The following is a 27,130-nucleotide window of genomic DNA, read 5'->3' on the forward strand; positions in this document are numbered from 1 at the left end:
TGCTGGAGATGCTCAACTTGATCATTGGTATGTGTGTTAAAAGATGGCAATGAGGTATTGTTCGAAAAAAAGGCAACTAAGTTGTTCAAGGTAGACAATGATCTGTGCTGCCATATTTAACTAGACATTTTTATCTCTATTTCATTCCTATGTAAATAAACAGAAATATGTACAGATATAATCACGTACTGTTTCTCATAAAGATCATGATATTTAAAAGTCTATAAAAATAATGAACCAAAAAATTGGTTAGTTTTCAACTAATTATTATATTAATGAAGTTTGAGTTGACCCAGTGCTGATTTCATTTTCCTGACGAGTTCTTAATCCTCATTAGTGTACTTTACATTCAGATGCTAAAATAATCATGAAATTCTACGTTAGCTTTTGAAACATGATAAGTACAATGTCTTTCTAGATATATAAAACTATTATTGACACATGTAAATCAATCATATATTTTCTACACCAGTTAATGCAATGATTCACTGATCATATGATGGAGATATGATATTTTTTAAAGAAAAGTTAGCTTGCCGATCCATATCCACTGAACAAAACTTTGATAAATGTCAGCAATTAATTTTATTTAAGCATTCTCTAATGATGATCTTTGTTGGGATGCCATACAATTTGGTTGATTTTGGGTTGGGGCCTATAACTCTGAAGTACTCCCACATCATTGTTAATTCTTATGTAATATGGCTAAAGTAAAATGAGTGGCTAGGTCATGCAATAATTTCTTAGGTGTAAAATAATAATTTTGAACACATATTTACATAACCAAATACCCACTATTTTGCTTGTTTCCCATAGAAGTAAAAGGTGGGGCATGTGTGGTTTTAAGAAGCCTATGGGCTAGTTTGTTTGAGTTTCCTGGTAGTTTCGCGTGAAAAGTCAGAAGCTCAAACAAATAGCGAACTTCTCGTGTAGCTCCTGTAAAGAAGGAAGTCTAGAAAAGATGAGTTTATATGAAAAGCTAGAAAGCTCAGTTTTATGAGTTTTTCATTACTTTATGAGATCAGAAAACTAAACATATCTTCTAAAAGCTAGTATTGGATTTTGAGAACCAAAAGGCTAGCAGCAGTTTTTTCAAAAAAAGCTCAAAACTACAGCTCATGTCCTATATAGTTACAGTTTAGGTATCCACGGTAAAAGGGCGTACCCAGTGCCGTAGGCTTCCCGCACTGTGCGGGGTCTGGGGAAGGGTTGTCTTTAAGCCCCAAGCCTTACCCACACAAATGTGCAGAGGCTGGGGCTCGAACCCGGGACCTTCCGGTTACAGACGGTAGGCTCTACCGCTGCATCAGGCCCGCCCTTCAGTTTAGGTATCCACGGTATCAAATAAAATTCACCATGCTATTTTAGAAGCATAAATATAGCGAACGAGTGTTCACCTCCATGATTGCATTTTTTTAAAGAACACAAGTGGCAAACCTCTGCTGATTAATATGTATTAAAAAGAAAAAGAAAAAGAAAAATGTTCACAGAGAGTCCAAAAGAAATCAAAAGGAAGATTGAAGACAAATTTCTGGAATGAATCTTCCTAGCCACTAATTCATGGCTAAACTTGGTCTTTACTGCATCTACTGTTGATCTTCCTAGCCACTAATTCATGTCGAAACTTGGTCTTCACTGCATCTACTGTTAGGGAAGCATGATTGAATATCTTGTATTTTCTAATTCCTACTATCGTTTTAGTTCATGTATCACTAGTATAGCTGAAATCAATGCAGTTTCGAAATGTGCATCCCTCTAAATTTATTTTCTAGCAGTTCAGGGGGGATACTACCTTTATAGCATTAGTATAGCTTAAGAGGTGATTACAAGCGAGAAATAAAACATCTGGATACACATATATAATTTAATTTACAAAAGAAATAGAAACAATTTTCCGTTAATAAATTCCAATGCCGGTACACATTATTTGAATGACACATCTGGATACACAGTATCCAGTTCTCGGACAAGATTTACAAAAGGTGGTAGTAATAATTGATGTAGCAATCAAAAAATGAATGGCGCTGCCTTTGATCAAGGAAAACCTTCTTCCTGCCCCAGTGAGACTCACCACAGCTAACCAGACGACGACTGAATGAACTCGGAAAAGCACACCACTAATGAAGGCATTCCACAGCACCAACCGCAGCACAAGCAAAAGAAGCTAAAATATCCTACGCAAATTGGGGAGCACGCAACAATCTCTGGTGCCGTGGTCGGCGTCAATCAATCACGGCCGTTGATGGGTGGCAATCCCCCCCGCGTGTCGCCTTATTAGCATTTGGGGAGATCGGACGGCGGAGGCAGCAGCTTCTCGTTGGGGCGGTCCCCGTCCAGCACCAGCCACGCCATCTTCAGGCCCCAGCTGACGTGGACCTCCAGGTGGCAATGCATGAACCACACCCCTGCAGACACGTGCACCACCAGACTGTTAAGATTGCTGATCTGGCACATCCAGTTGGCAAGTCACGGGGGCTCGATTAAACTGGTACGTACCTGGATTGTCTGCCCGGAATCGGATGGCTACCCAGCCGGCCGCCGGCACGCCGACGGTGTTCCGCTCGACGGGGTCGACGAGGTTGTAGTTGGCCGGGTCCTTGACGGGGTCGAAGTTGCCGAAGCCTTGGCCGACGACGAAGAAGTTGAAGCCGTGGAGGTGCAGCGGGTGGCTCTCGGCGCCGAGGATGCTGGTGCCCTGCATCACCAGCTCCACGCTGGCGCCGTAGGGCAGCACCACCAGCTTGGTCCCGTTGGCCACGTTGGTGTTGTTGGGCGGCGTCCCCGTGTAGTTGAACGGGACCAGCGGCGCCGCCGGGAAGTTGGGCGAGTACACCCCGTTGGACCTGCCGGTGAAGTGTGCCTGCAGCAGCGCCGTCGTGGGGAGCACGAAGGAGACGTTGTTCACGGACGCCGCGAACCGGGTGTCGTTGGTGGGGCCCTGGCACGTGCCGTTCACGGCGCACGGATGCGTGCCCAGCCCGACCGTGAAGAGGAACCGCCTGTCCACCTCCCGGGGCACGTCGGCGGGGTACTCCGCGGTGGCGAGGCTGCGGAGCCTGCCCGTGTAGTTGGCGACGAAGCTCGTGTCGTTGATCTGCGGCAGGGTCGGCCGGAGCACCGGGAGGTTCTTGTTGAAGGCCGCGGGGGAAGGGGACGCGGGGTCCTTGTACTCGAGGATGCCGGCGACGGTGGTGTTGTCGAAGGTGCCCGGCCTGGCAGTGGAGTAGGGCGCGGCCAGCATGTAGTAGGTGGCGCCGGGGTACGACGGCTTGGTGGTGAGGAGCACGTTGGTGGTCTGCCCCGGGGTGATGAGGATGGTCTCGACAGTGATGGGCTTGATGTAGACCGCGTCGACGTCGACGACGGTGAGCCGGTGGCCGGCGATGGAGAAGAAGAGCTCGTCATTGAGCGCAGCGTTGATGATGCGGAGCATGTACGTCTTTCCCGGCTGCACCTTCAGCTTGAACGTGTCTGCATGCATATAAATGGCAAAACAATAATAATGCAAGCCGTCAGCTCGCTCACTTATTAATTTGCAGTAGTACGGTGCTTCCTAGCTAATTAACCAGGCTTGCATGCCACCTTTGGCGGAGCAGTTGTAGAGCGGCCCAGGGAGGCCGTTGATGGTGAACGCGTCGGAGACGTTGGGGCCTCCGCCGGTCTGGAGCGCCTGGCTGATCACCGCCTCCGTGTCCGCCGTCCACCACTCGCCGAACATGATGGGGACCTCCTTGTCGGGCGCCGGGAACGGGTAGGGGACGCCGGGCTTGGGGAGGATGACGATGGGCCCGTAGACGGTGGCGCGGAGCCAGGAGATGTGCGCGTGCCACCACAGCGTGCCGCGCTGCCCCGTGATGGCGAACTTGTACACGTAGCTCTGCCCGCTCTGGATCGGGCACTGCGTGATGTACGCCGGCCCGTCCGCCCACCCGCTCCGCAGCTGCCGGATGCCGTGCCTGCAGCCACACGCTCGCCGGTGAGCAGCCGGCCGGCCGCCGGTCGTCGCTGCCAATGTGTGTTCATGCTGCTGCTGCTACTGCTACGAGCTAGACGGGCAAGGTGGCAGCAGGCATGCGTCGCGCGCGCACGTACCAGTGGATGCTCATGTTGTAGGGGACGTGGTTGACGACGCGGACGACGACGAGGTCGCCCTCCCTCGCAAACACCGTCGGCCCCGGGAACTGCCCGTTCACCGTCACGATGCTCTTGCTGCTACACAGACGCGTCACGTTCGTCATTTGCACCTGCATTGCCGCGCGCCGCAAAATTAATCGCATCAAACTTTTGAAACACCGCCGCCCTTGTAATTAATTAAGCTGTAACTGCCAACGGTTGATGGAAGACGCAACAGCTACCACGCTGCCTGCTTCTTGCTGCACACTTACATCGAACTGGTACTCCCTAATGGCGCCCTCCGCCATGCCGACGGAGAAGAGCAGCACGAGCACAGCGACGAGGGCAGAGCAAGGGAGGAGGTAGGAGGCAGCCATTGTTGCCTTCTCTCGAGCTCTCGCCCGGAGACACTCGACGGCTGATCAACGAGCGCTCTCTCCTCGGCTAGTTAATTGGCTAAGGACTGAATGAATGCTGCGCTTGAGATGGCAGTAGCTATAGATGTCGGAAGAGATCAGCCACGAGAGATGATTAGCATGTACGCTTGATTCTACAACTTTCTGGCTATGCATGCGCGTAGTTCAAGTGTTTGTGCAGAGTTTAGTGAGCTTTATTGGGTGCAGGGTTGGTTATCGAGAACGAGGTCGCCGCAAGGCAACACTGCCGGCGGGGCCCGTGCAGGCAGGATGGGTAGCTACTATAGTAGCTTCGGAGTGTGGCTAAAGTCAACCACCCTTCTGTTTGTATGTCATGTTGCGTTCTTGACCACCCTCTTATCTTTAGCCTTTTTCATGACTTAGTTAACACGCAGAATGTACACACCATTGAGCCCCAACTAGCTAGGAAGAATACAAAATATGGATTTGGTATGGCAGAAAGGTTAATTCACTGCATTTTTTTTAGGATTAATTCATTCACTGCATATTGGTGTCTTATTGACTTGAACACACAATGTGTATAATATAGTAAAAAAATGATTCAGCCAGCTTTTGCTTTCAGGAGAAAAAAGAAGGGGTAAGAAATAGCCAGAACCTATTTCACGCTAAATTAACTGATATATGAAGTGTGGTTTACTCAAGGAAAAAAATTTGGGCACATGTATATATTGATAGCAAGAAATTCCACACTTCACTTTCCAGTACTGATGTTGAGCTAACCGCACGAACAACACAAACATGCTACTTTCACAAGGCCTTTAGCTAGGGTTTGCTGGGCTTGCTTCACCTACCACCACCCCCAGATAATGTGTTAAAATCAGAAGTGGTTGGAAACTCCAGCTGCCCCGGAACAAAAGGTCAGAGGCGACCCCAAGTGGCCCTGCTGCGGATCACACAGCTTTGCAGGGCTCCCACCTTATCCTTGCATGCCAAGGGATCGCCGGAGCCAGTGAGGACAGCGACCGGAGCCGGAGGAGGATCGGAGGCCGGTCTGTTCCGAGACCGGCGGTACATTCGCGTCGTCCCCGGCCAGGCGTGGCTCAGGCTCGCATGATTAGGGAAAGGTGGTGGTGTAGCAATGCATGAGCAAGCAGGGGCCAGGGAGGCGGAGGGAGATGAGATCGATCCGTGGCGATGAAGCTGCTACGCCCGCCGGTTAGCGGGTCACCAAGCCGTGCCCGAACAGTTGCTCTTTTCGGCAAGTCTGCAAAGGCAAAGCGGGAGAAGGATGCGTCACCCAACTCGCCGGTAGGTGTGAAAAATCAGCCATTGCTGTGTTTAGTTCCGCTAAAAGTTTCCAAAATTTTTCACTGACGCACATCACATCGAATTTTATGATACATGCATTGAGTATTAAATATAGTTAAAAAATATAACTAATTGCACAGTTTGGTTGTAAATGACGAGACGAATCTTTTGAGACTAATTAATCCATGGTTGCACAATAGTTGCCAAATAAAGCCGAAACGTGCTACAACAACTTTTTCGTGAACTTTTCGCGAACTAAACACACCTCATGTATGTTGTTGTACACTACTAGTTTATTGTTCCACACGTATATTATATGTTCTCTATTTGTTGATACGTTGAAAGGCATACTACTCTCTGCACGTCCACTCTTATTCTAAAATGTTGGAGTAGGTATATTTCTTGTTCCCATGGTCAGGGGCGGGGGCCTAGGATTTGGAACATGGATATTCAAAATTTCAAAGGATGTAAAATTTTTTTTTGACAGTTCAAAAAACATATTAATAGCACATTATTGCTGCTATTTTTTCATAAATTCATAAGTAATCACAAGGTGCAAATGATATATTTTCACGAAATATGGAAAAAATGGGAAAAATTCATCAATCCTCCCAGGCTGCATTCCTTTCGGAGATGGGAGAGGTGGACTGCTGAGATTTTTTAGCCAAGGGGGAGATTGGGGCTCTAGGAGCCTGATTTAGTGTGTTCTTTTCATTTTTTTAATCATAATATACATAGTATAGTATATACTACATAGATAAAATTGCTAAAAATGATAGGTATTCAAATGAATACCCTTAAGTTTCTGCCAACTAACTAGTCCATGAACCATGATGCCTTGACATATATGAAATGATTTGCACAGCTTCAATATGTTGTTGTTATATGTTGTGAAGGATATTTTGGATTCACTCCATGGCAAGATGTTGTCAGATATGGATCTCCGGGTACCCACAATGAAGCTACCCGCAAGGAAAGAAAAAGTCGGACTCCAATTAGGATTTCACTATAATCCTACTAAGACTTCTACCTTGTAACCGACTAGTATCACACCGCTAGAGTATATAAAGAAGGGTAGTGGTACCTAGATTGGAGAATTGAGTCAAACCTAAAATAGGGCAACACAACACCCAAATCCAAGACGCAATATACAAAACATCAAACAAGACGTAAGGATGCTAGCACTTTTTTTGGAGTTACTGCAGGATTTAATTGACAAGAAAAAACATGAATCTCTATGTTAGAGGTTCCTTGTAGCGGAACCTGCCCATCGATATGCAAGACCTCAACTTGGTATGGATGCTAGTACCATTTTTGGAGTTACTGCAGGATTTAACCAGTAATATTCTTTCAGTACTAGGCGACGAGCTCATCGATAGCAAGGCACCTACGATTATTTCAATCTCGAGATCTGTCGGCCTAGACTCTTGAATATGTTCATAGGGTAGGATTGCCTGCATGTATTCGTAGGAGCAAGTGTACGTGAGTGTATATGAGAGTTTGTGTCTGTACTATATTTAAAAAAATTCATTGTAGATCATTTTAGTGAAGGACCTCCTTCTCAAGCAGCAGGTCTGCAATGTGTGCAACCTGTTCCACGTCGTAAGAAACTTCCTTTACAAATTAATAAGAAACAAAAGATGACGTCGGAAGAAGCTATGTTTGCTTTTCCCCTGAACAGGCCAAAACATAAGAGTTTGTTCGTAAATGCCGTGTACCCCTGGCGCTGGCGACTGGCGTCTGTCGTGCCGGTGCCGCGCCTCCTCGCTCGTCGTCGTTCTCTCCCGTGCCCGTACCACACGCCTCCTGTTTCTCCCGGCCACTGGCACTGCACCTGCGCGCTCGCCGCGCCATGGCCGCCTGCCCGCCTCCCGACGGTCTCCTCCAGGACTCAGACCGGACTCGCCTTGTCCGTTCCGTTGGGTCCCGGCCTCGCCCACGCGCCCAAGCTCCCACCCGTGATCGGATTCGGAGTGGGACTTGGGAGCGCTCGGGCTCGGGGACTGGGAGTCGGGGGTCGTGGAGATCGCAAGATTGCCTCGCTCCTCGCGGTGCCTGGGGTCGCCACGCCGTGCGACCGTGCGCGTGCGGGGACTCAGCCTCAGGTCGTCTCGGAAGACGCCGCAGGTGCCGCTTGTCCACCTCACCAGCAAGTTCTCCCTCTCCCTCTCCTCCAAGGCATGCCCCACCAGTCAGAGTCGTCGTCCCCTACATTCGGTCCACACGGGAGCGACAATGGCTCTGCGGCTGCGAGCGATAAGATCAATGAAGCCGAACTCGTAGGAAAGCACAAGCTAGAGGAGGAGCGAGGGAACACAAGTGCCACGAATCCGAGAGGATTCGAGCTCGAAATCGCGAGAATGGGCGGAAGACCCGAGGTAGAAGAAGCAGAGTTCAGAACCAATACAGAAGAATAGCAGCACCGTTACAGGCCGGGAGTTACATACTCCTCCACGGCAACTCGATTACATGGCTAACCGCCTTACAGCGGGGTCACATATAGAGAAAGAAGAGGAAGGCCACCCTAGACATGATGAAAACACAAGGATAAATGAACGAGGATTTCGCTAGGATTCTTTGAACACAGACTACAGTAAAGTGAAAATGGTTGATATATATGTCCTCAAGACAATAAAATGTGTAATTAGCACCATAAAAAGCATGGGTTCAAATCTACCATAAAAAGCCATATGGTATTCGCACTACCGTAAAAGCAGCAGTATGGTATTCACATGGATGTTCTCTTTTAATAAAAAAAATGTGCATAGGCACGGTTGCTAAAATGATATTCACACAAGGATGTGTTAGCAATAGGGATGTGATGCTTATCAACGCCCACCTCATAATCCATAAAAAAATCTTTGAAAAAAAGTAATCCACAAAACAAGGTGGATGGAACCAGAATGGCGCGGGCACTGGCCAACTGCCATTCAGCACAATTTCACAAAAAGGGAGGTCATTTGACTGAATTTGCATGCAAGTGTAAGCAAATAGCATTGAAATATGTCTTAACCTGTTCGAACCACTGTTATATAGAATTGGAATCTTAAAAAACTAGATTCGTGCCCGTGCGTTGCTACGGCTCATAAAAAATAGTTACGCATAATACAAAGATTATCAGAACACATATGGCATGGCATTTAAGGTCTATTAGTATCCACACACAATCATATACATAGTAGTTTTTAAATTAAACAGATCAAAGCAGATTGTGTATTTGGATGGGCAGCATGGGTCCAAGGAGGATGGGTCCTGCCAAAGCAGAATACATTGTGTCAGACCGTAAATCAGTATTGCTAGGTGATAATACCAAACAGAAATTGCTGCAAGAAGAAACACCAAACTCCTAAAATACTTACCGTTTCACTGACATTGCTGATAGGAACACATTGATTATAGTCAGGTGTACACATCCTGTGTGACAATGACAATCCGAAGAACCAAATCATTTACATCATGACTTCTAAAGCCACTCAATCAATTTGTTTTGTGAAACCACATAAAGTGTATCTAAAATGACAGCGCAATGTATTATAGGCAACAGATTTTTTTTGGTATATATTGCTCATCAGCAAACCATAGGGGCAAACTTTAGTTGTTCTTGTTCTATCCACACCATTGACAAGCGACAATCTCACAAGCTCTGAATTGACAAACGAATTGGAAAGCAGATGACAGATAGTACACGATACTGTGATGGCAAAATACTGTGCATGAGAGGAAATATGTTTATGAGAAATTCATGTGTCCCTGGAAAGTATTGGGATGATCTGAAAATGGTACCAACCTGCATCATCAGAAACATTGACATCAACCCTGTACTTGATCCGTAACTTCACAGTTTGCAGGGCGCCTTCTTGAACATCATAATGTGACAACAGCTAACGGTGTGGCTCCATTATGCACATTTGCAGACTTAATTCAAGAGAGAATATATTAAGGAAAATGTTCTTGTTCCTGAGAGACCAAACCAATGTGACAACAGATAACGATGTTTCAAAAAGGTTTTCTGAAATTTGAACTGAACTTCACTGTTTGTAAAATTATCACAAGAATAGAGTTCCTTAAGGAGGGGTAGCATACAGAGCTCCAGCATTTCTCCAACCCTCTAGAATCTTCTAGTGTAATGAAGCTTTTACAGGACAACCATTTATATGGTTCCTATGCAAAATGATCAGTTGCAACTTCTTTGATCAATTACAATTAAGCTATGCAAATGTCAATTAAGCTTCACATGAATGCAGTCAGCAATGAGGCAAATGGAAAAAAAAGGACAAAGAAACATACTTAAAAAATGTCAATTTGCATCAAAGCCTCACGTACCTAGGCAGCAACACAAGCTTATCCGCAAAGCAAGGCGTCCTTATCCTCCATTGTTATCAAATCTTGAAGATGCGGTATGTCAGATACCCAGATCAGAATATATATACCATACTGAAAACTGAAAGTGATCAAGCATACTGGTATGTCTATCATACTAATAATTTTGCCTAAGGAGTTAGCAATGGCTAGTTTAATCAGGTTCTAAACATTGAACTTGCTTAGATCATTGAGGTAAAAACATGCTGTCAGATTGTAAATGTGGTCTCTATCCATATAGTACTATTAATAACCAAAATAAATCAAATAGTATTGCTTCTACTTCCATCGCATGACTACTATTCAGAAAGAAATGAATGCTTTGGGATGAAAAAGAATCCTACTGATTGACAGACTCTCTACCGATATTTTAAAAACGTTCAACCTAACAGGAATCAAATAATGGTACAGTGCTCTTTACTGATACTTCAAAATAAAACATTACTGATAGGAAATTCAGCATCCACATCTTATAGTTCAAGAATCCAGATTCATATCAATATCTTTTAATAATGATCTCGTAGCACTTTGGTGTATTGATTCTCCTTTTAAGACCAGCTGCATATCCGGAAATAAAATGAATACTCAGACCTTTGAATTTTTATTAATATGTGATACAGCAACAGAGCACAGAGTTCAGTTAGAAGCCAGTGATCCGATCTATGCATAGTATGAGATGCTAGTTAATGTTATGAGCAATCCATTTGATTACCCGTCGGGATCAAATTCACAAGCCACAACATGCCTTGAGCATTGGCAATCTGCAGAGGAGAGAGAAAGACCTGGGTGGGCAATGCTCTGCCGAAGGCAATCTGCAGAGCGCGGTGGCACCCTCCTCAACGAGGATGTTGCCGAAGGCGGGCAATGCTCTGCCGAAGTAGCCGACTGCGGCATCCCGGAGTTGATGGAGCGCAGAGCACCTCACGTTTTGGCCATCGTTCGATGCCATCGATTACCCGTGCCGTAGCACTGGAATTAATCGCACAAGGTTGAGTTATTAGCCAGATCGCTGCACGGCAGGAGCACACACAAGCAAACGACAGATCACTGGACACCGCAGCCGGCTGCTCGTACCCATGATTTAGAGGTCTGTGGTGCTATCGGCCGCCGTATCGCTGCGTCCGCTGCGTCAGAAGGAGAAAAAATTGCGATGAGGAGCGAGGTCTCTTAATGGGAGTTCGATCAGGACCTCGATCAAACACTGGCCGCCGCCGCACGCGCTGAAGTCGATGAGGTAGGGTTCCTGCCGCCGACTTGGGAGATGGTTGGTCGCTGCCGCGGATCGGTGGCGGTGGCGGCGGCGTCGACGACGATGACGAGGACGCCGGTGGGCAGCGCGACGGGATCGTGGGGGGGGGGGGGGGGGGGGGGGGGGGGGGCAGCGCGACGGGATCGCGGGGGACAGAGCATTGCGTGCAGGCTGGCGACGGGGGAGGGTGCGGGATCGCGGGGATGCTGTGGCGTGCGACGGGGGAGGGGGCCCGCTACGGAGGCCATTTTGATCGGACGGACGGAATACGTCGGACGGCAGAGCCACCCTACGAAGGGGATTAGGGTGGCACCAAAAGTTTTTCTCTCGATCGTTCTTTTTAGTAGTAGAGATAGAGAATTTTCAAATAAAACACTTGAAATTGTTGGAAACCTCTAAATTTCATGGACCTTTTGAGTTGGGCGATTTAGGATTTGGGGTAGAGACTACCATACTTCGGTGGGTTTAGAGGGCTGGCCGTGGATGTCCGACTAGCAGAGGTGGCGTGGGCGCTGCCTCTAGCTGTGGTGCCGGAGAAGCGGCGGTGGGCTAACTTTGCACGGGGGCGACTTATCAAGACGAGGGGAGGGGGGCTACTCCCGGTTGCAGGTGCGAGTAGGAGTCGAAGCCTCGCAGAAGGCCTACCGTCGGCACACCACTCCTTGAAAACAATAGGTCTACCCCAAAAATACGAGTATCAAGATGAATCGGTACCTATAGTAGCATAGGTACCGGTTCATCTCCATACCGGTACTTTTAGGGTGGATGGAATCTTTGAATGGGCCTCAGACACCGGGTGATAATTTTTATATTAGTACCGGGTGGTACCACCAACCGGTACCTATAAACGAGCCTTCGATACCGATTGGCATTAACAATCGGTACCTTAGAAGCCTTTGGTACCGGTTGGTAACACAAACCGGTACCTTAGGCTCGTACATGTGTTACTTTAAAAGAAATATATCTCTTTCTCAATCAGAACAACTGTGTAGCTGAGATGGTAAAGGGGCAGCGTGCGAGGCTAGAGGTCGTGGGTTCAAATCCCAGCGAAAGGATATTTTGTCTCATTTTGGAGGCCTTAGGTACCGGTTATTTTACCCGGTACCAAAGCCTCGAGACATTGGTACCACTTTCGGGGTACCGGTTCAAGAAACCGGTACCAAAGAGCAATCTCAACCTGTGCCTATGACACTTTTTCTAGTAGTGCACCATGGCTCCTCCTTCATCTTGCCCCCGCCCCGTGCCCACCACCGCGCCGCCAGCCTTCTTCTTGTCCCGTCACCGGGCACCGGCCCCGCCCGCCCGGCAGGCGATGGGAGCGCCGCCTTACCACCGCCGCCGGCCGAACCGCTGCCACCGTCGGACCGCCGACGCCCACAACCTCCCTCTACAGCCGCCGGCCATGAAAGCCACGCCTGCTGGCCTACCTCCGGCAACCCGAAGCCCTAAAGCCGCCGCCTCGACCACCTCCGGCCGGCGGCCTCTCCCCCATCACCCACCCCCGGTGGCCTCTCGACCCTTTACCCCTTCCCCTACCTCGGCGGTGCGGCGAGCGGCGGCCGTGGGATGTACCTAGGCCCAGTGCGACTCGTCGCCTCGCACCCGCGCGTGTATCCTGGAACATTTCCGAACAAGGGCCGTTGAGGAGTGAAAAAAATGGAGTGCGCGTCGTGTGTGTGTGAGAGAGAGATCGCGGCGGTGGGGGTTCACTGGCCCCGCCGATCGCGGCAGCGTCGGAAACGGAGATAACCAATGAGACAAGGGCGGGTCCGAACGACGTGCCCATGGGCCGGCTAGTGGACGCTGTGGTGAGACTGCTACTGGGCCAGGACTAGTGCCATCGGTTGCTGGGCCTTTGGTTCTTGGGCTCTCATCTGAAAAAACGGGATCTTCCGATTTCCCTCGTAGATGTTCTAGGAATCTGGAAATTCGATAGCATGCATGGGGACGCAGAAGACGAAGATGAGGGCAATTTGTAATGTTGATGATAAAAACCATCTGGCATGGCATGGCGTATAAGGATAAAATTGCAACTCAATGTTATAAAACGGCAGGAGATTTCTGTGACGACTGATATATGGGTCTACAGAAAACTGCAATGGCAAATAAAAAATTAGCCCACTCATGCCGTCTTACAAAAAATCACGAAGTTCAACCGGCAAATGGAATTAAATGTCGCGACCTTATCTGCGTGGTGCAGATCGCCAAGACAAATTCACTTTGTCAGTATGGTTAAAAAAGAAGCCTCTACTATGTAAGTCAACAGAAGTTCAGATTCTGCATGCGAACCAAATCATCACGAAGGAACTCCTTTATGCATCCTTCTTACGCCACAGGTGTACGGGGTGGAGGTGTTGGCGCAATATAAACATTGCAGTTCTCAAGATTTATGTTGGCACATTTTCCAGGGGTGATGGATTGGCATCTGAGACCGAGACTTCAGCACTCTTGTCGCTCTCTTCAACCTGGAAACCTTGTTTGAAACGATCATAATTAGTTGGCTCAGCCGTCTTGAATGGGCGCTCCCCTAGTACCCGGACTAGATCATCTTGGTGGAGAACCTCCTTCTCAAGCAGCAGCTCTGCAATCTGTGCAACCTGCTCCTTGTGCATCTTAATCAGGTCCACAGTTTTCTCATAGGCCTTGGCCACCCATTCCCTCACCTCAGTGTCAATGATTGACGCAGTCTGGCTGCCATATGGTTTTCCCATTCCAAAACCACTCCCACTTTGAGGGAAGGAAAGAAGCCCAACCTTTTCACTGAAGCCGTATACTGCAACCTGGGCATAAGTCATATTGGTAACTTTCTCCAGGTCATTTTGTGCACCAGTAGAGGTCTTCCCAATCAAAACCTGAAACATAGAACAATTGCATCAGTAGCGGGATCACATGAAAATTTGGTCATACAAAGATCTGTAAAATGTTGACTTACCTCCTCTGCAGCTCTACCACCTAGCATCATGCACGTCATGTCAAAAAGCTGCTCTTTTGTCTTTAAAAGATTCTTATTTGGGACATACTGAGCAAATCCTAAAGCAGCTGTTCCACGAGGAACAATTGTAACTTTAAGAAGTGGTTCTGCATGCTCCAAAAACCATCCAGCAACAGCATGACCAGATTCATGGTATGCAACAGTTCGACGCTCCAGCTTGCTAATAACCTGCAAACCGTCGAAGATATAATTGCCACCAATAATTGTGAACATCATTAGCATATTTCCATGCACAACTTCTTTGCCTTTCAAGCTAAGCATCCTAGTAAATGAATCACATTATTAGTTTTTTTCCTGTACCTTAGCAATAGTCACAAAAGGAATAAAGATGTAACTTAAGCTTCTCAAGTCACAAGAGGAATAAATATGTAACCTAAGCTTCTCAAGTGATAAAGTAACTACAAAAGCAGATAGCAGGCATTAGTATCGACATGCTTTTCACAGCTGGTACAAGTTTGTACTACTCTCATATCTTAGGCAGCACTGGTATTCTAAGATGGTGTGGCACTGTGACTTAAAAATAGGGATGCAAGTTATATATATTTTGGGTCATTGGGTCGACCCAAAAGGTTGATAAAATGAACTAGAATGGCATTTTGCGTAAATAATTTAGGAGGAGAAATGAACTAGAATGGGATGCCATAGTAATTAATTAGCTGACCCAAAAAACACTATCGAATACCCACTTGCATCCTTACTTAAAAACGACTGTCTTACTAGCAATGATGTTCTAATGTACAGGTCATAAAATTAGCTGTTCCCTGGACTAATTAGCAGAATCAGGAATCAAAAGGGATCCAATAATTTTGGGAGAATATCTACATACATGTGGAAGAACTCCAGTACAGATATGCCTTATCTATATGCGTATTAGAGGACAAGGATGTGGACTATAGTTTTGCATATATCAGTTTGGCATAAGAAAAGTAGCAAAACAATACTTCCAAAAGTTACCTTATTTTTCTTCTCCAAGCCTCCGATAACCCTGTCAATAGCTGCTTCAAAATGCTGAATCGTTATCTGTGCATCTTCACTTCTTGCAGCAATTAAAGCCGCCTCATTACAAACGTTAGCAATATCAGCCCCAGCAAACCCAGGTGTCAAAGCTGCTAATCTTTGAGAATAAAATGATGGCTCCTTGTCCAGTTTAAGTTTCTTGAGGTAAATGCGAAATATTTGATCACGGCCATTAATATCTGGTTTATCAATGGTTATCTGACGATCAAATCTCCCAGGTCTGAGCAAAGCCTTATCTAGGATGTCAGGTCTGTTGGTACCAGCAAGAACAACAACTCCAGATGTTGTTCCAAATCCATCCATCTCTACAAGCAACTGGTTCAATGTGCTTTCACGCTCACTGTGTCCTCCAGAAAATCCCCCACGGCCTCTTGCACGACCAATTGCATCAATTTCATCAATGAATATAATACTAGGTGCACATTGTCGAGCTTCTTGAAATAAGTTCCGCACCCTGGATGGTCCAACACCAACAAACATCTCCATGAAGTCTGAACCAGAAATAGACAAAAAGGGAACATCAGACGCTGCTGCGGTGGCTTTAGCAAGGAGTGTTTTCCCCGTACCAGGGGGGCCCACAAGAAGAGCACCCTTTGGTATTTTAGCTCCCAGTTCTTCGTATTTCTTGGGATTTTTCAGGAAATGCACAAATTCCATTATTTCTTGTTTCGCTTCATCACATCCAGCTACATCCTTAAAGAACACCTGCAAGATGCAACAAATACATGGATTAATAGGGATAGAGAAGCATCATACATGCATGATAGTCTTCATTTTTTATGATGATAAGCCAAGCCAATCCATGACTCCTGAACAACTACATACATAATAGCACTATGAAAGCGCAAACTTTTCATATATTACATAGCCATGGAATGAACAGAAAACACAAACTAACCTTGTCTTTTGAATTTTTGTCCATCTTTGTCACTTGAGGTTTTCCAAAATTAAAAATACCACGAGCTCCTCCCCCAGAACCCCCAATACTAATTCCACCTTTCATCCTTTTCTTTGCCACATAAATTAATCCAACTACCAAAGCTGTTGGGGCAAACCTCATCAATTCCTTGAACCAATTGACCTCAGAAGTGTAAGTTACTGGAACATAAATATGTGGATCTCTCCCCAATGCTTCCTGGGCATCTTCTAACTTCTCTTCAAAAGAGTCTATGCTTCCAATGTTAAAGTAGTACTTGTATTTGCTTGGAGTCTCTCTGCCAGGGAGATGACTGGTTGTTATATGGATATCACCATCCTGGCCATGGTTGCTTGAGGGTGAACTCCTGACATAAACTTTCGCAACTGATTTGTTTGAAACAACAATGTGATCAACTAACCCTGGTTCCAATAACTTGTTCTTGAATTCTTGGAAGCTTATCTGCAAAAGTTGAAGGAAATGATCCTGATAATGGTCTAATAAACTACAGAAACTGTGAGCCATGCTAATGGAAAGAGGCAAGAAAACACAACCTATGCCCTATAGTAGTTTGATCAGATAAACTGACTAACAAGGAATATGAAAAAAGTGAATTGGCATCATACTGTGTCCACACCGATACGGGAAATCACTAACAAGGAATACACTCCCTGATTCATAATAATCTTAAACATGGCAGTATCATCTGTTGCTGATTTCTAATTATAATGCTATTATGCATGCAGAAGGGCGGGCCTGGTGCAGCGGTAGAGCCTACCGTCTGTAACCGGAAGGTCCCGGGTTCGAGCCCCAGCCTCTACACATTTGTGTGGGTAAGGCTTGAGGCTTAAAGATAACCCTTCCCTAGACCCCGCACAGTGCGGGAAGCCTACGGCACTGGGTACGCCCTTTTTAATGCTATTATGCATGCGATGGTACCATCTCCACAAGCTTAACTGTCCAATTACCATTTTCAGTCATCTATGATATTTAGAAACTGTGAATGAATCAGCATCCAGTTCATGCGAATGACCTACAGAATCTGAGGTGATGCAGTTTCAACATTTGAACTTTTGGTGGAAATGGCACCTGCCTGTCACTGTTCAAATCGAATTGAAATGAAATATCATCGTCACAGAATTTATACACCACAATTAAGTGTTTTTGTCTAAAATTTTCGGGAATAAAGGTTAGAACCTACAAGAAAGCACCTGCAGACTGCAGTGTGTTATTTTGTAATCAACCATGATCAGATAAATTAATACACAAGACTGTAGAGTTATAGGAAACAAACAACTTATAGACAATTGCAACTTATAAACAGTAGATCTGCCAGTAAGCAGCGTACCTCCACGGCGGATGAACCTTGGGGTAAGGTTGCCAGCATTATTAGTCCAAGAAAAAGAAGAGGAGCAAGGAGTTCCTGGAATTTTTTTATGACATCCGCCTTGAAATTCCACTGATATTTTGAATTGTTATCCTCTAAACATTAAAAAAAATGCTTCAGTGTTATGCGCATAGCTTGCACTGTTCATATACAAGGTGCAAATGGATTGATTATACAAAGAAGTCTACAAACCGCAAACATGTCCTAGACTAAAGGGAAACAACGTAGCATAACCTCCCAAGGAAACCAAAATACCTATCTTTTCTACTGCCTTGTAATTGCAATACATCTACCCAATTTCAATGAGATATGGTAAAACAATGCTGTAGAATTCCATGATTATCAAGTTTCCTGGCTCTTTGCTCTATTTCAATGTAAATAATACACCAGAACACATGTCATGTGTCTAGAAATCCTGCTTGTATGTTTGGAATTCAATCAGGTCAATAGCTATCTACTGATCACATATAGAAAGGTGGAAGCTTTCAATAATCCAAATTGTTTAACAAAAAAAAGCATTTTTCTTCCTCTAAAATAATTTGCATTGAACGAACTAAATTACCACCATTTACTTTTGGGGTCAGACTTGTCACTCCCATCGCCCTTCGGCTCCTCCTGCTTCTCCTTCTGATGGCACTTCTCGTAATCTAAAGCAGAAAGGGGCACGTTATATACACAGAAGATAAACCGACCAAATGATTATCAGAACCCGCAAAGAAAGCTCACTCTTGTTGGACCCATCGGAGAACAGCCGCCGGAACTGCGAGCTGGCGAGAAGAAACCTCCAATCCCCGACCTTCCCTTGCCTGGTGGGCGCCGCCGCGCGGCTCCCAGGCGCCGACGTCGCTGACGTCAAGTAGCTACGCGGAAACCCCAATCCACCGGCATCACCGTCAGGCATTGACGGCCGCGGCGTCGGCGCCGCGCGGAGTCCGGCATACCCCTCGAGCGGAGAACCCTAGTGAATAAATTAGAGACCACACGCCTGAAGAAAACCGAGCTGAGTAGGGAAACGCGGCGGGGGCGGGGGCGGGGGCGTGCTCGAACCGTAACCTACCTGCCGCAGCGGCCGGGTGGAGCGCGCGGACCGGGCGAGGGCGCGGGAGAGGGAGGAGAGGCTCATCGCGGCGACGATGCGGAGGGTATGGGAAGGAAGGGAGGGCGCGCCCTAGGGTTCGGTCTCCGATCCTCCGGCGATCGCGTGGGAGGGCAGTGAACTGACGAGGCGGTTGGCGGAATGGCGGCGGAGGCGGAGGCGGAGGCGGACGCGGCTCCGCTTAGCTTCGTTCTCGTTTAATTAACAAACGGGCTGGTCGACACGTGGAAGAGTTCGCCGCCAATCTTGAGCGTTTGCTCGATGATTTGGACAATTGCTGCAAATTAGAAGGAAAGAAGGTCCTGTATTTCGCCCATAACCTAAGTTTTTTTTTAGAAACCGGGCTTGTATTTCATATAAAGATTTTGGTGGTTACAACCCAAAAGATACAAGAACACCCTTGAACAGAAATACAATTACAGCACGGTCCTTGCAAATTCCCGGTCTTCCTCGCCATCGGCGGCCGGAGCACCCTGCCTGAAGCCGCCCTCCTCTCCAGCGAAGTAACACAGATTTTTGTCGCCGTCTTGTGCAGCATGTCGAACCCGACTTGCTTTGTAAACGATGAACGACCCGGCAGGAAAGCATCGTCGGATACTGAGGGATCTGACGCCACAGGAACCAGAACCTCCAGACCACCGGACGACGACGAACCCCGAGGGGGAACAAAACCACCATGGAAGGTGGGACTGAGATCCCAACCCGGCTTCTCAGCGAGTTGGTAGGCAAGTCTCCCCACCGACAACGGTAACCCTACGCCACCGGGAGGAGCAGACCTCGCAGAAGGACCGGAGCTCGCGCCTCCAAACACACCAACGCCGAAATCCGCCTAGAGGAGACCTATCCTCCTTCGATCCTCTCCAGAGGCGACGATTCGCCGCCACCATCGCCGGAGAAGCGAAGAGGAACAGCTAACCCTAACCGGTGATATAAAAGTCGCCGCCGGGACCTACTGAGCTTCCCATGGAGCACAACCACCTTGGAAGCAATTATTAACACTAACCTCCATGATTCGTCGCCGATGTCACCGTCGAGGATGCCAACGCCCGTTGCTAGCACCTCCACTAGTGGCAATGCCAACGCCATCACGGGGAAGCAAAAGAACCGGTGCGCAACTCGCCGCCGCCACCGGAAAGACCGATCAGCCGCCGATTCGTCAGAATCCCCTCCACCTCCGATGCCGGTGAGGGCGCCAGAGGCGAGGAGCGATCGAATCGGCGGCAGAGACGAAAAATCGCCCTAGAGTCGCCGCTGGGAACTGTAGCAAGGAAAGAAGACTCGAGAGACAGCAGTAGATCCGCCCATAACCTAAGTGAAAGCCCATCGGCCTTTAACTCAATCTACGACGTGGGCCAAGAGAATTGGCCCACTTAATCGTCAGCATAACCTCATAAAAAGCTCAAAATATTGGGCATTAGAAAAAAAACTCGGAAGCCTAAGAACCTGCTTGTCCAAAAGTCTAGAAACCTAATCTGATGAAACCAGTCAATGATGCAAACTCAGTTTCCCCACCTAAGAAAAAGACATCCTTCGCTGGCAGCTGGACCCAGTCACGACAATGCTTGACAAAGGAATCCCATAAACACTTTTTTTATAAAAAAAGACAAAAAGACACTCCCAACACACACTGCAGGGGACGTCTGTTAGATGATGATCTGTAAAGCTTAAACAGTAAGCTTAACAGTGAATGTACAGTAAAGCAATTAATGAAGAAATAAATGAAAAAGATAAGAAGAACGGGATGTTTCCATCCCGTTCCACCCTGATCGGGGGTGAAAACCGACCTAAGAGATGTCGGTTCCCCGGTGGGCAACGGGCCTATAAATACAGGGGTTGGAACCCCGTTCAGCTTGCCCGATCGGCTGCCCATTGCCACCACCGGGGAAGCTCCACTGGCATGCCCAAACACTCAAATACAGAGGCTGAGAAAAAGAGAAGAAATTGAGATGGAAGGTCTAAAAGACCAAGGTATGATCCAACCGATCCTTAATTGTGGCTCTATTTGAGCTAGAGATCCTAAGAAACCCTAACAATGGCATCAAGAGCGAGGCTAGTATCAAATTGGAACCCTGAGCACTTAAATCATGCAACTTCATGCCCCTGTAAAGTTCACTTAAGCCAAAATCAAGTCCATATCTTGCAGCCCGAAACCCTAACCCTAGCCAACACCCCAAATCCCTACTACCGAAACCCTAACCCTAGAAAAATCTCCAAATCTAAGAAAACCTAACCCTACGATCTTAAGAGGAGGTCGGGGGGCTTACCTGAAGAGCCGGCGTCGCCATGGCCGCCGCCATGGCTGTCACTGATGGCGAGCGCGCGCTCGAGAATTGGTCCCGAGCGGCCTTGCGGCCCCCCGTACTGGCGGCGCCGACCCCTCGAGCACGCCATGAGGCCGAGGTGACCGGCCGCTCACCGGATCCGCTGACCGCCGTCGCCGCCACTCCAGATCTAGGCACAGTCGGCGGGTGCCTAAGGGCACCGATGAGCGCTGCTCGACAGAGCTGCGCGCACCTCCGGTGAGTAGAGCTCGGCGGCGCCGTGACCTCCCTCCGCGCTGGCGAGGCGCTCCACGCCGCTCGCCGCCGTCGCCCTCGCTCCGCTCGCTCGGGTCGCCGGGGTGAAGAGAGAGAAGGGGAGGAGAAAAATGAAGTTAGGGTTAAGGAGGGCGCGGCCGACTGTGTTTTTTATACGGCAGGGGGAGCGGCCCGGGCCGTCGGATCTAATCCGACGGCTCGCACGCATGGCCGCGGCTCTGGCCGGCGGGAGGCCGGCGTGCGCGGCGAATTCCCGGCCCAGGCCTAGGTTTTTGGGCCTGGGGTCCGGGAAGGGGGAGGCGGCGGCCAAAGTGGACCGAGCCAAAAACGGCCTGGGCTGGAAAATGAGTGATGGGCCAAATTTAATTAGTATTTTCTCTAGAAATTAAAAAATATAAATTGGGCTGCATAGTATTGGGCCTAAAAGCTTTGGGCTGCATAGTAATGGGCTTAAAAGAGCCTTTGGGCTAAGATAATATTGTTTTAGGCCATAAATATGATTTTGATTTTTAAGTATTATGAGTATGTATATTATTTCATGTTTAATTTTGAAGATATTTTATTGTACTTTAGCAAATAATGATAAGAATAATAATAATTAGTTTTGTTATATAATGAAATTTTCTCATGTTCATTTAATTTTTATGATATTTATATTATGACTATTACTTGAAGTTATTATTTTATGTGTTATAAGTAATTCTCTTTTTAAGTAAGGCCAAAATTAAGCAAATTATGGTAAATTTATGTGGTCATGGATAACTGGCTTTTTACTTAAATAATATTGTTTTTTGGGCCAAACTTTATGAAAATTTTCTTCATTAATGATTAAGTATTTTCCTTATGTTTATGATTAAGCATTCTCATTATGTTTTAATACTTTACTTTATTTCTAATGCATTTTATTATGTTCATGTTTTGCCTTAGTACAATTTATATTACAATTGAAAATCATGAGATACTCCCCATTTAAATTGGGATTATTTTCAGTAAAGTTTTAGATTCAGTTTTAAGTCTATTTGAAGCATTATTTGTAATTTTATGGTCCAATTATGATGATGAATTGCTTTCATTATGAAATTAAGTTACCTGCCACGTACTTATGTGCCACTTGAATTGAGGCTTAATAATGAAGCATCTTATGACCCATAAGTATTATCAATTATGTGAGCATGCTTTACTCACAAGAATTGGTATGCCCGTAAGTTAAGCATGATGCTTAAGACCCATTTTTTGGGAAAATCAAATAATGACATCTTTTAATGGCCAGTCCTCTAAGAAATTAAATAATGGGCCATATTTATTTGATGTCATTAATACTTTTGCTTATGTTTGAAAAATGTGCACCCCATAAATAAGACCATTAAGGAATCATTTATTATAAAGATTGGGTGCACAAATTCTAATGATTAAGTGGCTTTAACTTATAATTGTCCCAGATTGGAATCAATCCAATGGGATATTTTTTTATTCAAGATCAGAATTTCAATGGTGATTCGTGGTTGTATTCTAACCAAAGTTGTTTACAATCATGGATTATCATGATTTAATTTATTAATAAAGAATATTATTCTTAAGCCATGCATACTTAGTGAGTTCAATTTTGGACATAAATCTTAAAGCTGGCTTTTGAATATTTTCTTAATTGAGCCACAAATAATGTTGATGAGAATACTAAAGTAATATATGAGGACAAATTGAGTTTATTTTAATAAAAATGCCCTCTGATAAATGCATATTTGCTTAAAAGAGTCTCGGGATATCATGATTAATTGACTTGTGGCTACATACTGACAAAAAGTTGTTTGTAGTCATATGTCATTCTCACTTCGAAGATTATGATTACTTTTGTGACTCATGACTATATACTGACCAAAGTTATTTATGGTCATGTGTCACTAAGATTAATTGAGTTACTAAGTTGGGAGCTCTTAAGCAATTGTGGGCATAATCATAAACTAAGTTTTATCATATTAAGCTAATACTGACTGATATGAATAATGAGAAATTATGTCAAGGCATATGGGTCATTTTCAATAAAGTTTCCGCTGCAAAAGAAATAACACTCTGATTAAGTGTGGCATACATTCATCATTCTGGCCAAAGCTGATTGATGAATGTGTGACTGCAAAATTTTATTATTCCGGTTCATCTTCTGGCCAAAGCTGATTTTGAATCGGAGTAATGAAAGGAGTTTATATCTTAAACTAAGTGTGGCTTGTGTTTATCATTCTGGCCAAAGCTGATTGATAAATACCTATCCACAATACTTTTATTGGTCTTAATCCACTTCTGGCCAAAGTTGATTTGGGTTATGATTCAACAAAAGAAGTTTTATGCACATGATATTAAGTGTGACTTGTACTTATTCTTCTTGCCAAAGCTGATGAATAAGTACTAGTTCACCAAATTCTGTTGTTCTTTTCCATTTCTGGCCAAAGCTGACTTGGACTGGTTCAATAGAAGAAGTTTGTGCTAATGCTTGCTAATGTATGCAATAAAGTGTCCAATGCCTCTAAAGATTAAAACTAATGAGTGGCACTAAGCAATTAAATGAGAGTAACTATGCCTCATGGAAAGAACATCCGTTTATGGATGCAAAATCAAACTTATGAATTATCCCTATTGATGATAAGCATTAATTAAGTCATAAGTTTCTAATAAAATTGTTTTAAATACCACAATAAAAAATGAAGTACATGCACCTCATTAGTTGTTAAGATCGTAACTAAGATGGCACATACAAGTGTCATAAGAGGTGTAGTTCCCATTAGAAAAGATCAATACTGAGGATATTGATGAGAAATTAATGATTTTATTGATCATCAATATCTAATGGGAAAATATTAAGATAAGTCACTTATGGACAAATATCAGAATAAAGGGGAGCAATCCCTCAATTCTAGATAAATGTAAGAGTCAGGGGGAGTAATCCCCAAGATAAGTATTTATTAAAGCACATTTGATATTAGTGGTGAGTTATTTCCCTCATTGTGTATCAATAAGGATAAGATAATGTGATGTGCCTCTGGGCATAATTAAGCTCAAAGAAATAAGACAAAGATAAGGCAATGAGATGAGTCTTTAAGTGAGAAAAATCCTAAGTTCTAAAGAATTATATTTATGAAAAAGAAGATAATGTCATTAGATTCTGTTAGTATAAAATTATGTTTACTTCCAATGTATACATTCATATTATTCTTATATGTTGGAATAGGAATTTTTACTTAAAACATATATTAACAAAAGGCTATGAAAGTTCTTCGAAATATGGTACTATTGCATAGTCCACATTTCGAAGGGGAGAGTGGAACTTTCATTAAGAAAGTATTTTCCACTTCTTTATGTCAGGTAAGAATTAAATATTAACAAAAATATTAAGATAAGTTTATCATGTGTTAGTTTCTCATGTATCATCTAATTGAAAATGTTATTTTTATTATGAGTTATATGCTATCTTTAGAACTAAATACCATTTCAATACCAAATCTCACCACCAATGTCACTAAGTTGAGAATTAGATGGAAGCTCTAAAGCAAAGAAGAATAATATTAAAAGAAAATTAGCTAAGCTCACTTATGAATACTTGCTTTAGCTCCTTGTGGTGCTTTTGTGCCCACATGAAGATCTTTGATCAATCCCACTTAAAATGAAAGGATTGATTATGTCATAAAGATTGGATGGCACTCGTTGCTCATCATTTGAAAAACTATTGAAGTCCATAAGTGATACATAAGTACAATGAGAAATAAGTTATTTAATTAAGTTTTAAACAATAGGGATATTGTGTACATAAAATCCAGATTTTCTTTTATCTGGATACTAAGATTGTCTTGGTGATATCTCTTAAGTTTTGAATAATAATGTTCACCAAGATAAAGGTCCAAAAAATGGGTTGATTCCCATTAAGGGCAATAAATTTGCTTATGTTGTGGCAGACGTAAGTATTATGTGTTTAATTAAGTTATAAAAGGCCCTAAGTATTCTTAAAAGGACCGAGATATCTGTGAAATAAGTCCAGGACTGGACCCCTAGAAAAATCAATTAAGAACACTTTGCCTTATTGACATAAATGCAAAAGTGTTATGTTACATGCCCACAAGTAAAGAGTCCAATATTTTGGACAATCATGCTACAAGAAGTATTAATACTAAGAAAAATTCCACATAAAGTATTATCAACACTCTTGTGGGAGAAGTCATATGTGGAAGGCTTCAACTAATACTTTCCATAAATACATCATTAAAGATGCAAGTTAAATTGTGGCATATTTTGAATTATACACTGTCAAATATGGATTTGTGTCCCTGATCCATATTATTTTAAAGATAAGAAATTACTTTAAGCAATTTATCCCGAAAATTATTAAATGAAAGAGTGCAATTTTGGATCGAGTAATATGTTGAGAGGTATTCCTAGACCTAAGACATTGTGAAAGATTGAATCCAGAATCAAATATGAATATTCAAGGCCTACATGAACTATGTTTAAGACTAAGTGGTGCTTGCCAAATTAAGTATGTCATAAGTGTTGAGCATCAAATAAGTTCTAAGATTATGGTGCTCAATATGTAAGCATTAAGTGATGTGACATAAGTCCTAAAGATTGAGCATCATGTTTAGAGTCTTGCCTAATAAATTGCCGGCATAAGAAATAAAAGGCAGCCTATTACTAAGGGACAAGTTATGATTCTGAAAATATGTTGGTTTTATTTCCTCTTTTAAAAGGTATATGCACATAAAAATAAATATATGAGGATAAATGTATATGTTATATATATATATATATATAAAGAAAACCAACTGCACTCAGAGTCTATTATAACCCCATCCCCCCATAAGCCTAAGAGGAGTCACTTTGATTTTGAATGGGAACCATGGTCACTTAATCCTGTGGTACTTAATTGACTGCGGTGATTGATTGATCTGGTGTACCATCTTTTGAAAAGTGAGTCCATAAGTTTTGTATAAGCATAAGGAATAAGTTTTGGAGCTCCTAAGTTAAAGAAGTTCATTTGATATGAGGTGGCATACTATAGCAACTGGGTTCAATGGTATGTGATTCACCATTGTAATGCTTTTGTCTTGGTACGTCATTTTGTTGGAAAATGGACTTATAAGTTTAAGCCTTACGATCAAGGGGGAGAATGTTAGATGATGATCTGTAAAGCTTAAACAGTCAGCTTAACAGTGAATGTACAATAAAGCAATTAATGAAGAAATAAATGAAAAAGATAAGAAGAACGGCCACCCTGATCGGGGGTGGAAACCGACCTAAGGGATGTCGGTTCCCCGGTGGGCAACAGGCCTATAAATACAGGGGTTGAAACCCCGTTTAGCCTGCCCGATCGGCTGCCCATTGCCACCACCGGGGAAGCTCCACTGGCATGCCCAAACACTCAAATACAGAGGCTAAGAACAAGAGAAGAAATTGAGATGGAAGGTCTAAAAGACCAAGATATGATCCAACCAATCCTTAATTGTGGTTCTATTTGAGCTAGAGATCCTAAGAAACCCTAACAACGTCCTCCCCCCGAACTCCACCCACACACACCCCACCATAACACAGGACAATAACTCCAACAGTTTGAGAATGTTAAGACAAGTCCTGGCCACTTTTGATAGAGCAGCAAGATACTTGACACACGCTGACAAACATGACAAGATATTTAGATATGTGGTAAAATAGAAACTGCCGAACATCTATTTGTTTATTATGATTTTCCCAGGACAGTAGACTGTATAGTTTAGTGCAGACACTCCATTAAGATCTAACCTAC

At 44.5% G+C, this 27,130-nt stretch overlaps 2 protein-coding genes and 2 long non-coding RNA genes across 10 annotated transcripts; 1 reads left to right on the forward strand and 3 right to left on the reverse strand.

Moving 5' to 3' along the window:
* Positions 1-1,863: 1,863 nt before the first annotated feature.
* Positions 1,864-4,849, reverse strand: LOC120708624 (laccase-12-like). Its single transcript, XM_039993992.1, has 5 exons — positions 4,386-4,849; positions 4,093-4,244; positions 3,583-3,956; positions 2,497-3,471; positions 1,864-2,405 (listed from the first exon to the last, which is right to left on the reverse strand). The coding sequence occupies exons 1-5, from the start codon at positions 4,488-4,490 to the stop codon at positions 2,275-2,277; spliced, it is 1,737 nt and encodes a 578-aa protein (XP_039849926.1). The 5' UTR covers positions 4,491-4,849; the 3' UTR covers positions 1,864-2,274.
* Positions 4,850-5,266: 417 nt separating this feature from the next.
* LOC120708625 lies at positions 5,267-7,121 on the forward strand. The gene is made up of 2 exons (XR_005689398.1): positions 5,267-5,798; positions 6,695-7,121. It is a non-coding gene; the product is annotated as an uncharacterized LOC120708625 (long non-coding RNA).
* Positions 7,122-8,912: 1,791 nt separating this feature from the next.
* LOC120708626 lies at positions 8,913-11,509 on the reverse strand. 3 transcript variants are annotated; one of them, XR_005689401.1, is made up of 3 exons: positions 11,232-11,509; positions 10,940-11,126; positions 8,913-10,183 (listed from the first exon to the last, which is right to left on the reverse strand). It is a non-coding gene; the product is annotated as an uncharacterized LOC120708626 (long non-coding RNA). The 3 variants fall into 3 exon arrangements; XR_005689400.1 differs by having other exon boundaries at positions 8,913-9,050; positions 9,158-11,126; XR_005689399.1 differs by having other exon boundaries at positions 8,913-11,126.
* Positions 11,510-13,538: 2,029 nt separating this feature from the next.
* Positions 13,539-18,989, reverse strand: LOC120708627 (ATP-dependent zinc metalloprotease FTSH 3, mitochondrial-like). Of its 5 annotated transcripts, none has more exons than XM_039993993.1 (8): positions 18,776-18,989; positions 18,445-18,676; positions 18,291-18,365; positions 17,680-17,813; positions 16,314-16,817; positions 15,353-16,120; positions 14,339-14,566; positions 13,539-14,258 (listed from the first exon to the last, which is right to left on the reverse strand). In XM_039993993.1, exons 1-8 carry the CDS (start codon positions 18,839-18,841, stop codon positions 13,794-13,796), a joined length of 2,472 nt encoding a protein of 823 aa, XP_039849927.1. In that variant the 5' UTR covers positions 18,842-18,989; the 3' UTR covers positions 13,539-13,793. The 5 variants fall into 5 exon arrangements, with proteins under 5 accessions (XP_039849927.1, XP_039849928.1, XP_039849930.1 ...); XM_039993994.1 differs by having other exon boundaries at positions 16,314-16,793; positions 18,776-18,988; XM_039993996.1 differs by lacking the exon at positions 18,776-18,989 and having other exon boundaries at positions 18,284-18,365.
* Positions 18,990-27,130: the final 8,141 nt, after the last annotated feature.

The sequence above is a fragment of the Panicum virgatum genome, chromosome 5K (genome assembly GCF_016808335.1).
Source record: "Panicum virgatum strain AP13 chromosome 5K, P.virgatum_v5, whole genome shotgun sequence".
Lineage (NCBI taxonomy): Eukaryota > Viridiplantae > Streptophyta > Magnoliopsida > Poales > Poaceae > Panicum > Panicum virgatum.